At 38.1% G+C, this 15,458-nt stretch overlaps 1 protein-coding gene across 3 annotated transcripts in view; it reads right to left on the reverse strand.

Moving 5' to 3' along the window:
* LOC117427008 (disintegrin and metalloproteinase domain-containing protein 23-like) overlaps positions 1-15,458 on the reverse strand; it is a 56,770-nt gene that overhangs the window by 23,626 nt on the left and 17,686 nt on the right. For all 3 annotated transcript variants that reach the window (XM_034045337.3, XM_034045338.3, XM_059033579.1), the window contains exons 5-8: positions 13,403-13,485; positions 11,376-11,439; positions 9,880-9,952; positions 1,460-1,536 (exon numbers count right to left, since the gene is read on the reverse strand). In XM_034045337.3, coding sequence (XP_033901228.3) covers positions 1,460-1,536; positions 9,880-9,952; positions 11,376-11,439; positions 13,403-13,485 — 297 coding nt within the window. The remainder of the gene's footprint in view (positions 1-1,459; positions 1,537-9,879; positions 9,953-11,375; positions 11,440-13,402; positions 13,486-15,458) is intronic.

A 15,458-nucleotide genomic window follows, 5' to 3' on the forward strand; every position in this document is an offset into this window, starting at 1 on the left:
GCAACAAACCTGCATTGCTAGAAAGCCTGCGTGTACCCGGATACTTTTCTACTTCATGTAAATGGAGGGAATTTTAAAGATTGCAATAGGATCAGCATTACTGGGGCAGTTTTACTCATCTGTTGCTCACTTGCAAAGCTATTTTTTTCACTTTTATTCTATGCTGGGGAAAAAGTTGACTAGTGTTTTAATAGTGCCAAGCCCATCCGAAGACAGGAACCTTCCAAGCTTGGAAGCTGTTTCTTCTACTCTCTAAAGGCTTACAAGACTACTGAATGCAATTTTAAGAGACATACTGTTAGAGCAAAAAGATAGTGGAGACCATAAGAAAAAAAAATCATAATACTTTATCCTGCCAGTGGAAAGCATTCCTTCTATTGATTTTAAAAGTTACTGCCTCAGCAGTACGGTAAATATTTCCTGTTAAATATTAAAATTTGGTCCATTGATTTCCGATGCTCCTGTAAGAATGTGTTCAGTAGACAGTGCATGGCTGCCAAACCAGTGACCTTTTCATCAATAGCAGTTGTAATGCTGAGTAAAATGTAAAATATATATTTTTAATAATTGATTGAGATTATCGTGTTGTATTCAGCTACAAAATATAGGACCGTATTTTTTACTTCAGTCGCTCATTTTTTGAAATGATAAAAACACCTGTTAATTTGACAAAACTAAGGTCCACATTTTCAAAGAGTTTATGCCAGTCTTCAATTAACTCTTATTTTTGACAAGAGAAAATTCCATGTAAATGTTATAAAACTGAGATGCAGAGAGTTTCAGAGTGCTTAAAAGACTGTGAATAGTAGTACATAAAGTGAATATTAATAGGCATGAAAGTTTATTAATGTTTTGCTTGCCTTTGTTTTGTGCATGTTTTCTCAGATGTGTCGTTTAGTATCCTTTTGGACGTTTAAACATTAAAATAATTATGTAACTCCTGAACATCCAACCATACCAGTATTCTTACTGCAAGCTTTGTTTATCTTAAAAAAAACCTGAAACAAATCATTCTGCATTGTGATTTATCAGTGGATGCATTTCTTGTCTTGCTGAGTTTGGCCAGTGACTCAAGTCTGCACAGAATGACGCTCTTCTGAGAGTTTCTTCAGGGGATAATTTTTGGTATACAGAGGTAAAAACTACAGTTTTTTAAAAGGTAAACAAAGCTTGCAGATAAAAGAATACTGGTATGGATGGGTGCTCGAGAGTTATATAATTATTTTAATAATTTAAAAAATATATATTATTTAATGCTCAAACAATACATCTGAGAAAAGATGAAACGGTCACAAAATAAAGGCAAGCACAATATTTGCAGTTTTTTTTCCTCCTTTCAAAAAAATTTAAGTTAATTAAAGACTAGGGTAAACCCTAAGTCCTCAATCAATTTGATCTGAATGACATACACCCACTGGAATGAGCCACAGCTGTTTTTAAGGGGATTCACAGTATTTACCGCTCGCTTCCTCCTTCTCCTCAGCCAAGAAAGATCATCTAGGAGATCCAACTGAGACACTGTCTTCTCTGTGTCCCCTGAAAACAAACACAGGAAACTGTTACAATTCCAGTACCTTGTATGGTGAAAGCCACTTGGGAAAGATCACATTCAAAGGTAAATGCCATACACTTAACCAACTAAAGGAGCCATTCCTATAACCTCGGTTTTCAAAGCTACAACAATACTGTATTGCACATGACATTCCTGTTTGTGAGTAGAGAGACTGGTAAAATTTGATTTACTGATTAACCTTCTGAAAAACAACTTGATGAAATGCGATGTGGTACGTGTATTCCTTAAGTAACGGCTCACAGAACACTACAAAACAAAGTTATAACCAAGCATCCCCTTCTGTGAAAACATGCTAAGTAACAATATATTGAAAAGCCAATTGGCCACTTTACACGGCTGAGCTGAAGGGCAGCATCTATTAAAAGATATTTCTGGGGGGCTCCCGAGTGGCGCATCCAGTAAAGGCGCTCCGCGTGGAGTGCAGGATGCACCCTATAGCCTGGACGTCACCAGTTTGAGTCCAGGCTATTCCACAGCCGACCGTGGACGGGAGCTCCCGGGGGGCGGCGCACAATCGGCCGAACGTCGCCCGAGGAGGGGGGGGGGGGGGTTATGTCGGCCAGGGTGTCCTCGGCTCACCGTGCACCAGCGACCTCTGTAGTCTGGCCGGGCGCCTGCGGGCTTGCCTGTAAGCTGCCCGAGAGCTGCGTTGTCCTCTGACGCTGTAGCTCTTGGGTGGCTGCATGGTGAGTCCGCAGTGTGTAAAAAAGCGGTCGGCTGATGGCACACGCTTCAGAGGACAGCGTGTGTTCGTCTTCGCCGCTCCTGAGTCAGCGCAGGGGTGGTAGCCGTGAGCTGAGCCTACAAATAACTGGACATATCAAATTGAAAATAATAAAAATAATTGGCAACGACTAAATTAAAAAAAAAAAAAGATATTTCTGTGTTTGAATTCTGTGTTCTGTCATTTAACATATTATCCCAAGAATGAAAGCCATCTTCAAGACAGATTGAGCCGTTCACACAATAATAGTTTTAAGGGTCAGCTACAGTGCCCTGAATTAACCATGCCGGTGGTCAGCCAAAACTAGAAACCCTCTGAGGGAGGTAGCTTGATGACCATACAGCAGTGCTACCGTAACTGTTGTAAGTTTATTGCCTGACTGGTCAATGACTCAAACCACTCCTTCTAAACGTTGACTATGGTAAACTGTAGTAAAAGAATAATAAAATACAGTAAAGCATTTTGAAATCATGGTAAACTACAGGCAAGCCTTGTGAATCACTGGAAAATATGATAGGTCCAAACTGTATAATTACTGTGCAAATACAATTATTATTATTATTTATTTCTTAGCAGACGCCCTTATCCAGGGCGACTTACAATTGTTACAAGATCTCACATTATACATTATTTCACATTATACAGATATCACATTATACATTATTTCACATTATACAGGTATCACATTATTTTTACATACAATTACCCATTTATACAGTTGGGTTTTTACTGGAGCAATCTAGGTAAAGTACCTTGCTCAAGGGTACAACAGCAGTGTCCCCCACTGGGGATTGAACCCACAACCCTCCGGTCAAGAGTCCAGAGCCCTAACCACTACTCCACACTGCTGCCACAATACTTTGGCTGACTTTTAGGACCATCTTGGACTCCTTTTAATGACGAAACTAAACACTGTGAACAATACTTATCATAAACTCACTCAACAATATTATTGGAGACTTGTCTCACTGCGAAGTTTGAGGGGGTGATTCATATAAACAAATTAAATACGTGACCTGACTTACTTCCCTGTTTGAAAGCGCTATTAAATCAAACCCCAGACTTAAAAAGAACACACCACAAACTTACCACTGCAATTGCAATTATGCCAAAAAAAGTGTTACAGTCGATGATCCCTTTATTAAAACACATATTTAGTGAGCCTCTATAACTTTTGCTTGAATTATTATTATTATTATTATTTATTTCTTAGCAGACGCCCTTATCCAGGGCGACTTACAATCGCAAGCAAATACAAATACATTCAAGTGTTACAATATAAGTCATACAATAAGAACAAGAAATACAATAATTCTCAAGTGTGACAAACCACAATTCAATAATACAGCAGATAATAGTGAAAGTTACATCAGGATATGATTAAGTAGTGATAGTTACATCAGGATATGATTAAGTACAAAATACTACAGATTAAACACTTGGGAGATTACAATATTCTGAGGTACAGGATTAAATGCAGTAAAATAGGGGGCAGATAAGAGCAAAATAAAGCATATTTAAATGAAGGGTGATAGTGTCCCAGGATACAACAGAGGAGTTCTACAGGTGCTGTTTGAAGAGGTGAGTCTTAAGGAGGCGCCGGAATGTGGTCAGGGACTGGGCAGTCCTGACATCTGTAGGAAGAATATCACCATCGACCAGTGAATATCACCATCGACCAGTGTTGCTAAATCTATTTGTTCTCAGCTATTCTTGTGTTTCCTTGTGTCAGCAATGTGATAATGTCTCCCCTGTCTCAATAACGTATTGTGGTGGTTAAGAATAGACACTAATGTGAATAAATTAATAAGTGATCCACAGCAGCCATCATTTAGCTATGTAATTCTTCAGTTTCCTCAACCAATGTGCATCATTTCAATTTTCAGAGAGAAGTGGCAGCACAGCACTGCGTGAACATTGTGTGGCTATCCATATCTCTTTTTATATGTTTTGCAACACATGGAATTTTACAGTATCAGTTACTGTATCTCTGCTTACCAGATGCTGACATTATGCCCTTTTGTCAAACCACATACTGGGCTACATCTGGCAAGTATGGAGTCAGCATTTTACGAATCTGCTGTGTAGTGCTATAAAGATGGTGAGGGGAGTTTTAAAAATGGTAGACTAAATACATTCAAACACTCAGTTTCGCACATTCTACTTGCTGCTATCTGCACTGCAGTTTCTTATGTAAACGCTTCTGCTCCACCTGCAGGGATCCGCACTCCTCTAAGAAATGTCCTCTAGGAAGGAAACAGGAGAAGAGTACAACATGTACTCTCACTCAGCTGCTTGGAATGAGGTTAACAACAAAGCAAGATATTTTCCATCTGAATGCATTTATCCATGCTAAAATCCATTGGTTTTCATCCCACTTAACCCACTAGATTTATTTATTGCCCTTCCTACTGGTCATACTGGTTTAGAAAAATGCTATAGTAGTAGCAAAATTTAGCAAGACACGGGAAGTTACATTTAAAAACTAGACTAGGAGTTTCCTCTCCTGTTTCTGTTCAGCATTTCCTATTTGTTTGCATAAAGTCACATCTTACACCTCTCTAATTCAATATCCCCACAGAGCTTTATCTGGCTTTAATAAAATGAAACACTGTTTCAACACTGATAGCCAACCCATCTCTTCATAGACAACTGCAATTCATTCAAGTGGAAACGTCTGATGTGGCATAATGATACACATTACTCCTGGATAACAACTCCATGCCCTTTAGCCCCAAACACGCTTAGACAACATATGCAACAAAATATGCAAATTCATTAAGGGTTAGTTCAACCAAAAACCTTATATTTGAATGTTCACTATCCTACATTTCATTAAAGTTTGTCTATAACCCTGTAACCCCAGTGTTGTAAAATAATGGAGCAGATTGAATTGTTTTACTTATTGTGAAACTGGCATTTTGTTTTTCAAAATATGTATTTATATTAGCCAAGCTTCCTGTTTTTACGTAGCATGAAGGAGGAATCAGTTTTAATGAAGTGGGTTATTAACTAAAAAGTATTACAAATATAAATAGAAAAAAATGAACAGGGCTGATTTTAAGACAATCAACAATCAAGCCAGACATAGGAGGTGACAGGGCAGTCACCCTTCAGTTTTAAATATTTTAACTTGTGTTTAATTTGGCATGCATAGGCTACACTGGATAACTGATTGCCAATTTAGATTGCCTTGATGCAAGTTTGGGGACAGCTCCTCAGTTCACTTGGAGCTTGGGAAGAGATGATAGTGGCCTGGAAGAGAGGTGACTTTTGTTCTGTATTTTGATTTATCGTTTAATAAAAGTTCGCCTCTGCATCACTGAACCACATATCCTGAGTCTGCGTTTCCTGCCTGCTGCTTGCCTTGACTACCAAGCAGCCCTTCTACAGAGCATCCCTGACAAGCAGGACGAAATCCTCCAAAACATCTGAGAGCTTGTTACTTATAATTAAGGCCCTGTGAAAAATCGTGAACATTTTCTTTAAAATTCATGGCTGTATCGTATTTCATGCAATGTGCAAATAAATATGTTATAAATTACGTGAACAGATTATTATTATTTTTTTAAACAGCAAATGTACAAATGCACTTACATCAAAATTAACATCAAAGTTATTCAAGCACTTTACAATAGCTTGTGAAACGGTGTTGTAATTAACAGCCTGTAGGTAAAGTGTATCTGCAAGGGCAGCTTTCAGTTCTAGTACATCAGATGCATGTTCACCATTTAGGTCTTGCAAAACAAATACAATGTGTAACCCATACTGATCTTGTGCATCAGTCGACTCATCAGTGTGACCACTGACAAGCAACCAGACTGTTTTACCAATTCCATAATTTCCTGCTTGTGATACTCGGCAACTTTAGGTAAGTATTCACATCTCAGCAGGGCTGATGAAGGAATCGCTCCACCATTTGCTACACTCTGTCTGAAGAATTTCTGTAACTTTTGGTTGTACAATTTTTCAAAAGGGATATTTGCACAAACAAACGCCTCTATCAGGTCAAAATTTAATAAGTGGACTTTTGGAATATGAAAGTCACCGTTTTTTGTTTCTTGGCAAGTAAAAAGGTTGCAGTACTGCTCTGGATTTCCATCTTTCTCTTTCGGTGAATACTTGCTGACAACAGACGAGTTTCGGTAGTGATCTACAGTAACTTTGCAGGACGTACAGAATAGCTTACCTCCATTGCTGTGTAAACTCCTGCTGAATACTGCTTTACGTGATCTGCTGCAGACACATTTTTAGCCTTTTTAGAGACATCCATTTTCTTTTTTACGAAGTGTGTAGTATTTTAATTTCCCGCTTAGATTGCATATAGTGACATGACATAATCACTGCACAGCACAGTGTACATGGCGAATATTACACGCAGGCACATAGCAGAGCTGTACAGTTTCGTTAATGTGATTTTTTTTTGTATGAAATACAAATTATTATGACATTATTTTTATTTCTTAAGAATATTGTAAAAATCGTGGTATTGGGCTAATTTCACGATTTCCGCGCAGCCTGTGAAATCACGATTTTCACAGGGCCCTACTTATAATGTATGGCTAATGAGAAGCATGGCTTACTTACAGTAGCTCACAGTAACATCTGGAGTGTATCAAACTGCTGTGAGTGGGAATTATTTCCACCTCTGCCAATTGTACTGTGTTTAACTTTACTTGCATTTTTGGCAGCCATTAAGCATGAAGTGGGAGTTTTTATGATAATATTTTTCTGCAGTATATTATATTGAGGAGCTCTAAATGTGGTATCACAGGAGGGGCTCTACAATTAATAAATAAAGTAATTACCAATGCAAACTATGTATATAACCCCTTTAGTGATAGTTGCCTTCAGTGAAATAACACAACAGAACTCAAAAGAAAACATTCTGAATATAAGAACTGTCTTAAGGAACTACTTGAAATAGAACCCACCAAAAGGAAGACTATCAAAAAAAAGGAACGTGAAACTAGATTAGGGGATTTTGTGACCAAAAACTGTCTTCCACAACAAAATCCCTATGGTCATGGGCACATTCTTCTGGGGTTTTTGTGTGGAGGCATTTTTGTACATTTCGCCACAATTCTGTTTTAAATCCTCCGGGTCTTAACTGTAATACAGCTTTAAATCCCGCTAACAATCCTCCATCCTGATTGTAATCTCGTTTTAAATCTCGCAAGCAGAGTCTCCAGTAGAAATGTAGGAATGTGCTGTCACTCAGTAGTTGGGGCGGGTTTAAAGTATTCAGAACTAATCAATGATAGATACAAGTCAGGAAGGCGGGACATTGCCCAGCAGCACAGGGAAAATGTATTTATTATTATTTTTGTAATTTTTTTTAATGTGAAAAGGGTAAAGTCAACGTGAATAGATGAACCATTTCCACAGTTTTTCCGGTGTTCTCCGGTGTTTATTGGCTATAGACCGTTTAAATTTTTTTGTATCAGGGTTTATCAGGTTTTATCGGTTAAAACCGAAAATCAGAAGCCCTAAGTATATGCATGTGACAAGGATGACAGAGGTTTGAGACTCAGACAGTTTAAACGTTCAAAATAAAGCTTTTTAATTAACAAAAATACAAAATAAATCAGGGCAAGGGCCAGAAAAAAGGTTTTAAACACAAAATAATAAACACAAAACTAAACTTACAAATAAAGTTTCCAGGCTGGGCGTTGCCTTCACTGGTCAAAAAAAACTTACAGCACACAGCAGCACAGCAAAACGCAAAACACAAACACAAACACAAACACAAACACAAACACAAACACAAACACAAACACAAACACAAACACAAACACAAACACAAACACAAACACAAACACAAACACAAACACAAACACAAACACAAACACAAACACACTTCTTCTCTTCTAGAACTCTCTCCCTAGCCAGGGCCTCTCCCCTGGCTTTTATCCCCTGTGGCTGGAGCCCAATTAATCAATAATTGCTGATTATTCAATTAGGGCTCCAGCCACATTCTCACATGTTTTCCTGGCAGGGAGGAATTTAACCCCCTCCCTGCCAGTCCCAACCACGTTCATAAAGACGGGGCAGTCCCCCATCACAATGCATAAATGAAAATTGAGAAGGCATGGGATCTGTATCATTACTACATTGCATATTCAGTATGCAGTGTTTATAGAACTCTGAACTTAATATGAAGTCAGTGTGTTGCTTCAGCTTAGTAAAATTAGTGTCACAAAGGGGATAACATGTCTTCTATGATACCTAAGATTGAACAACAAGATGGCAAGTATTAGGTCACAGGTTGTAGCAATTCCCATGCTACATAATGTGGGTGTAAGTCTCACCCACCTGTCCCTTTAATTAGGGTCAGTAGCCTGGCCAGGTCAAAACTTCATTTCCCATAGTTCCTTGCAACCACCCTCTGTTCATCCTCTCTCCCCATTGGCTCATTCAGATTTCCACCCCTCCAATCTCAGAGCTCCTTAGTAGCCAGCAGTTGTATTAAAGCTGGCTAATCAGGCCTGAGGGAGACTCCCTTTTTCAGAGGAATCCATTTAACTACAGCATTTTCTCTACTTAAATTTCAGTGAATCCATTAACATCCTTAGATAATTCCAGTGCATCCGTTCATTTTCTTTTGTTGCTGCACTTTGTCTAAACTCCTCTTTTTGTTTTCACTGTTACTTGTTTAAGTTTAGCTGTTTTTCTAGGTCTGTTTAGTGTTTGTTGTTTTATGTGTGACAGTCTCCATTTTTTCCTGATCCTCCTGATTTTTTCCAAACAACTGTTCACCATTCAACTCAACACTACTGGACAGTCTCAACAATTTCAACGTACTCAATGTTTTCAACTTTCTACTATCACCATCATTTTGGGACACTTTGCTGGACTGCCTTATTTGTGGGTGAGATCATTTCTTTTTTGTTTGGATTTTTTCTACTTTAATTTGATACTTTGTTTCCTGTATTTTTTGTTATTTTGTTACTTTGTATGGATTTCAATTACCCTGCTTTACTGGACTTGTTGGGCCTACCTGTCATTCTCCCACCATTGCCATAGAGACTGTTAAATGTAATTTTTTCCACAAGTCACTGTTTTTCATCTGTATCTATTTATTTGTCTTTTGTCTATCTGTGTGGGTTTATTGGAGACCCTCCGGACACCATTCATTTTCTACTTTGCGAATCTGTTTAGCCTTCTGTTTGTCCCTACATCTGTACCAGCTTTATTCTTACCTGTTACCTGCAATTATTTGAATTCCTTACTTATCATTATTCATTTAATTCAGTTGTCCATTTTTTCATTTGTTGACAATATTGTTCACAATAATAAACCGATTGTTTGTGAAATTGACACCTCTGACGTCCCTGCTTTTGCTGTCTGTCACTCTTGCTGACTTATTTAGCTATAGGAATAGGGCCAGTAGTATCTCCTTAGGGAGGACAGTGCAACTGCTTCTCAGTTGTGCAGAGTGATCGTTACAAGGTCAAAGTCACTGATACTGTTACATTTTCCCAAATAAGAGTTTATGATTACATATGAAGTCCACATCTGAAATGGGTTATAAGATATAAGCAGGTGGAGAAATAATAATAACAATAATAATACAAATTACCCAAATCTTCTAACTGCTCCACAGAATGGACACCCGGTGTCTTTTTTATAATGTGAGGCCTCGCTGAGCTCTCCTTAACAATGAGGAAGAAAGTCACGTTATTAAAAGTATGTCAGTAATATACATCCTCCATCAAAACTAAAATAAAGCTTTCAATATCATGACAAAGTAGATCACCAGGACTCACATCTATCGTATGGACATGTAAAAATGTAAGGATGACAAACGCACGGATGGATGAACATATGGACAGTTTCTTTCAAATATCCGCAGTCTATAAATCAGTCTAATATAGTCTGTAACTAATATAGTCTAATAATACTGACAAAGAATGATGTAACCAAGTTTGATCACAATAGGATAAGTGGTTCTCTAGATATATGTAAAAACAGAAATGTGACAAACAGATACATTTGTGACAAAAGGGTGAGAAAACAAGTTTCATTTACTACGGCATAAAAATTTACTTTTATTACCTGGACCTTATATACCTGGATCTATATCAGAACCTTATGACTGGGCATAAAAATGTCCAAAATTTGAATTATTCAACTTTAACACAGTGAAAAGGAACAGTGTCTTACTGAAAGGAACAGCATCTGAACTGTACATAACAGCTGCTGTATTTAACTGCTTTTAAATGTGGACACTGCGTGATTAATGCGGCTGTCAGTATGATTAATTTACTCATGGTCTTAAGAGAGGCAAAAAAAAAGCTGACATAGGATGATATGATAAGTACAGTTAATATGTTACACATGAATGTGATCTCTCTTTGGCCCTCATTGTCTACATCATGTTATGATTTACTGGTAATACTGTGGCACTGGTTACAATACTTTCTGTACAGATGATTATAAACACAAACAGCAGTACAGCGAGTCTACATAATAATGTTGCCATTTATTAAATACATCAGCCGTACTGATCTCTGAAGAATACAAATAATGTTTTACCGTGTTATGGTAGAAGAAACAGGGGATTTGTTTTATTAAGTGCTCATTGGCATTCAGGGTCTGTTTAGCCTGGCTAAGCCTGTAACATTATCTGACTAACAACAGGGAGTCTACAAAATTGATCTAAATGGCTTTCAGCCAGTAATAGGCTTTGACCCAGAAGACACTGCTGAGGTGGAATGACCTAGGAAGTGCTAGTGTAACAGATTTCCTGAGAGCTCACTTTACACTGTACTGCAGTGCCAGATGCCATGTTTTCAAATGAAAATGCATGCTTGCTGTAACGTGTTCTTTTCACAACTTGGTAGCGAATGGAAGGTAACGTTGATGGAATTATCCCGTTAGCTCCAATCACTTCAACAAGATTACTTCACTGTCATGGGACGACACAGACCCCAGATCTGAAGGCAGCCAGGGCTTAAACAGTATTGTCAATTCAAGGCACGTGGAAAGTAATTTAAACATTTACCCTTCTAAGTTGCCTGCAATGTCAAAACAAGTGTGTGGGCGATACAAGCGAAATAAAAAAAAAACGCTTACTTGTGGGTGTATCTGCTGCAATGGCTCAATTAGGTATGTGTGAGAACCATCATCAAACATGCCACTGTGAAAAGAGAAGACAGATAAACTGAAACCGTAGCTATATGTCTGTAGCATTCAGGAGCAGAAATACTCTCAGCCAGTAGCCTGTCAAGGCATAGATGTATATACTGTTACAGACTGAAGCTACTTTACCTTCCAATTTATCAGTAAAAGTTTCTATACAGTATACACCTCTTGGGTTAACTTCTAAGTACCTTTGCATTTTATTTAAATTCGAACTGCCTCCTCTCCTTTTCATGTGATTTGCAAGTGGTTCTTCTTGCATGCACCTCACATACTGTGTGATAAGCCTTTTTACACAGTTTTTTTATTATTATTATTATATATTTCTTAGCAGACGCCCTTAGCCAGGGCGACTTACAATTGTTACAAGATATCACATTATTTTTACATACAATTACATTATTTTTTTACACATTATTTTTACATACAATTACCCATTTATACAGTTTTTACTGGAGCAATCTAAGTAAAGTACCTTGCTCAAGGGTACAGCAGCAATGTCCGCCACCTGGGATTGAACCCATGACCCTCCGGTCAAGAGTCCAGAGCCCTAACCACTACTCCACACTGCTGCCCTATTACTGTTGGATGGTAACCTCATCACATAATAACATGATGGTAATTGCAGGGCAGGTCAACCACTAGGTTAATGCTGCAGTATGGGATCTAAATTCCATACTTTTATAGGTGTAAATACACTACTGTGCACATTCTTGGTGCTCTAAGGGCGCTGGTAAACTGAAACCGTAGCTATATGTCTGTAGCATTCAGGAGCAGAAATACTCTCAGCCAGTAGCCTGTCAAGGCATAGATGTATATACTGTTACAGACTGAAGCTACTTTACCTTCCAATTTAACAGTAAAAGTTTCTATACAGTATACACCTCTTGGGTTAACTTCTAAGTACCTTTGCATTTTATTTAAATTCGAACTGCCTCCTCTCCTTTTCATGTGATTTGCAAGTGGTTCTTCTTGCATGCACCTCACATACTGTGTGATAAGCCTTTTTACACAGTTTTTTTTAAAGCCTATTTTGATGTTTTTGTGTGAAACTTTTCTTGGTTCTTTTCGTAATGTGTGTTTAGAATGCAAAGTTTTCCTAACATTAAGTTATCAAGTCACAAGGATGGTTTAAACACCTGAGATTTTAAAAATGAATAACGATCTCTATTTAATATAATATATACGGCGGTTACGAGGTTACTTTGCGCTGATGTGGAAAAATCATTCTGTACTGAAGAACACCATCTATCAAGAGGTGCTGTGCGTCCCTTTGGAAGTGCTGCGTTCTGCCATTTTTAATGACTTCCAAGGATGGAAAGCCCACCTGGAGATAAATGGCAGCCATATTGAGCAATCATTGCAACAATACTTACAGTACACGTGTCAGCAACAGCGCCACCTACAAGTAACACATGGTAGTATTTCAAGGCTGCTGTTGTCAACACCTGGTGCCACCACCACTCCACTGTAGAGAGACTGTTCCACTGCAGCAGCACAAACTGACTTCATAGATGCCCGTGCATGACTGAAATATACTTAAGCCATAACTTTAGGACTGGTTAAGTATAAAAGGCCTGAGACCTTGTCTAGTTGTTTATACCTACTATAGTGATGTTTATTCAGTTACACACAAACAGCCCTAAACAGCAATTATGCTCCGATTGTTTTCAACTTATCTGTAGCATTTTTTTTTACACAGGATGTGGATTGCATCGGCACTGGAAGTAAAACGCTGTGGGTTTTGAGTTTAAAAAAAAAAAATGGACTGGAGACCAGTAGGTAAAAATTAAAACACGAAATAGCCAGCCGAATCAGGCATGTGTCTTTTATTATGTTCACAATGTAGGGTTGTGTCAGTTTCATGGAAATAAGAGCACATATTGGTGTCAGTTTTAAAGTTCAATTTAAGATTAAGACTGATTGACATAAGGAAGAGAAACTCTTGAATTTGCACTTACTGGAGTCCATTGCAGGTTGAAACAGCCACGTTGGACATGTTGTTCCCTCTGATCTGACCATGATAGTAGCAGTGTTCCCCACCCTATTGTGAAAACAGGAAGAGCGTTACTATGACAGCATATACAATATATAGATGAGAGTGAAATACATGTGTAAACCTTTTAAAACACATTAAAAGTTACGTTATTGGACTTAAGCATGAATCCAGAATGGATTTGGATACATTTGTTTTTTTTTTGTTTGCTGATAATCTCAGATAATGTCGCTGCTTCTTACAGAACTCTGTGGTTTTATCTTTAACCCCTTCATTAGTAGGCTTTACCTTTTTAACCCTTAGTTTTTTTTTGTTTTTTTTTAATAAAACCATTATTAATCAAAGTGCTTTATAAGTAAAATCACAACAGGCACATATAACAGTCAGAATTTTAAAGTAATAATTTAAGTAATATAAGTTACAATTTAAGTAGATACAAATTCCAGTTTAAAAAAGGAAGTTTTCAGTCGTGCTTTAAAAATACCATGACTTGAGTCTCTAGAGCCCATGCGCGTAACTGCAAAATGGCCGATCACCCATACAGCGGAGTCTGGTTATAGGGACACCTAACAGTCCAGAAGTTACCCACAGGAATATAGCTCGTTACAAGGTCTGAAATGTAACTTGGTGCCAGATGACCAGTCAAGGCTTTATAAGTCAACAACAACATTTTTAAATCAATCCTCATCTTAACAGGCAGCCAGTTCACATTTCAATGCATTTTCATTAGTATAGTTAATTAAAAAAAACAATCTATGTTTTTTTTAAGTGAGATTTACAACTGTATGCAGGGTTTATAAAAGAAGGATCTGTAATTGTTGTCATTTCAAAATGTTTTAATCCATTTATACACATACACAGGTCCGAGGTGAGTTTACCTTGATCTTATGTTAAAGCTGTGCTGAGCAGAATTTACATAACCAATAATTTTACACCTGCCTATAAAATATCTGGTTTGTGAATTTACTTAGTTACGTACTGCTGTACATATAATCAACATCAACCATAAAAACAATGATATACTGTATGGACAAAAATGACAAACACCTGTGATGTACAGCATACCAACATGTCTGACTCATCTGCAATGCAAATTCAATCTCTGACGTGTATCTTCTAATAAAGAAAAGCTGCATTTCCCTGTTATACATGAGTTTCAGTCATGATGAGCAAGACAGCACCCCTTTGACAGAGGGGTGACAGGAAGCACTTAGACAGAAAATGTTTCTGTATCAAATACTGCATACAGAAGGTCACTTTGGGACAAAAGTGATAACTCCTGTAATATTTATGATTTGTAGGTCAGACTTTCGATCATTACACCCCCAACTTCCCTGAAGAAATCAGAAATGGTAATCATTAAGGAAAGTGTGAGTATCCCTAGAGAACAACACTGAATCACTGCTGCTCATGGTGGCCCTGCACCATACTGACATTGTTCTGGCAGACGCCTTTATCCAAGGCGACTTACAGAGACTAGGTTGTGTGAACTATGCATCCGCTGCAGAGTCACTTACAACTACGTCTCACCCGAAAGACAGAGCACAAGGAGGTTAATTGACTTGCTCAGGATCACACAATGAGTCAGTGGCTGAGGTGGGATTTGAACCGGGGACCTCCTGGTTACAACCCTTTTCTTTAACCACTGGACCACACAGCCTCCTACATTAGTAAGCAGGGAAAAAAAGAAATCGACTGCAGCCAATCTCCATCTCTGTTCCCCCTCTCTCTCCCATCTGATCCCTGAGGGAGGTGGGAATCGGCTCCCTGTACATTGCGGAGGAGGCATTTTGCTGAGTCAGCCACTCTCTGATATGTAACAAAGCAGTCCATGATTCAGCAACTGCAGTCCCCTCACTCGCACTGCTGGAGTTGTGCATAGGCCAAGATTTTTTCAATCATTATGCATCTTTATATTCCTCTGTTTTCACCTCCAAATGAGACATACAAGGACTGCACATCTTTTATTCAAATTGCATATATATAGTACAATAAAACAAACAAGAAAAACAGCTGCATAC

This window comes from Acipenser ruthenus, chromosome 11 (genome assembly GCF_902713425.1).
Source record: "Acipenser ruthenus chromosome 11, fAciRut3.2 maternal haplotype, whole genome shotgun sequence".
Lineage (NCBI taxonomy): Eukaryota > Metazoa > Chordata > Actinopteri > Acipenseriformes > Acipenseridae > Acipenser > Acipenser ruthenus.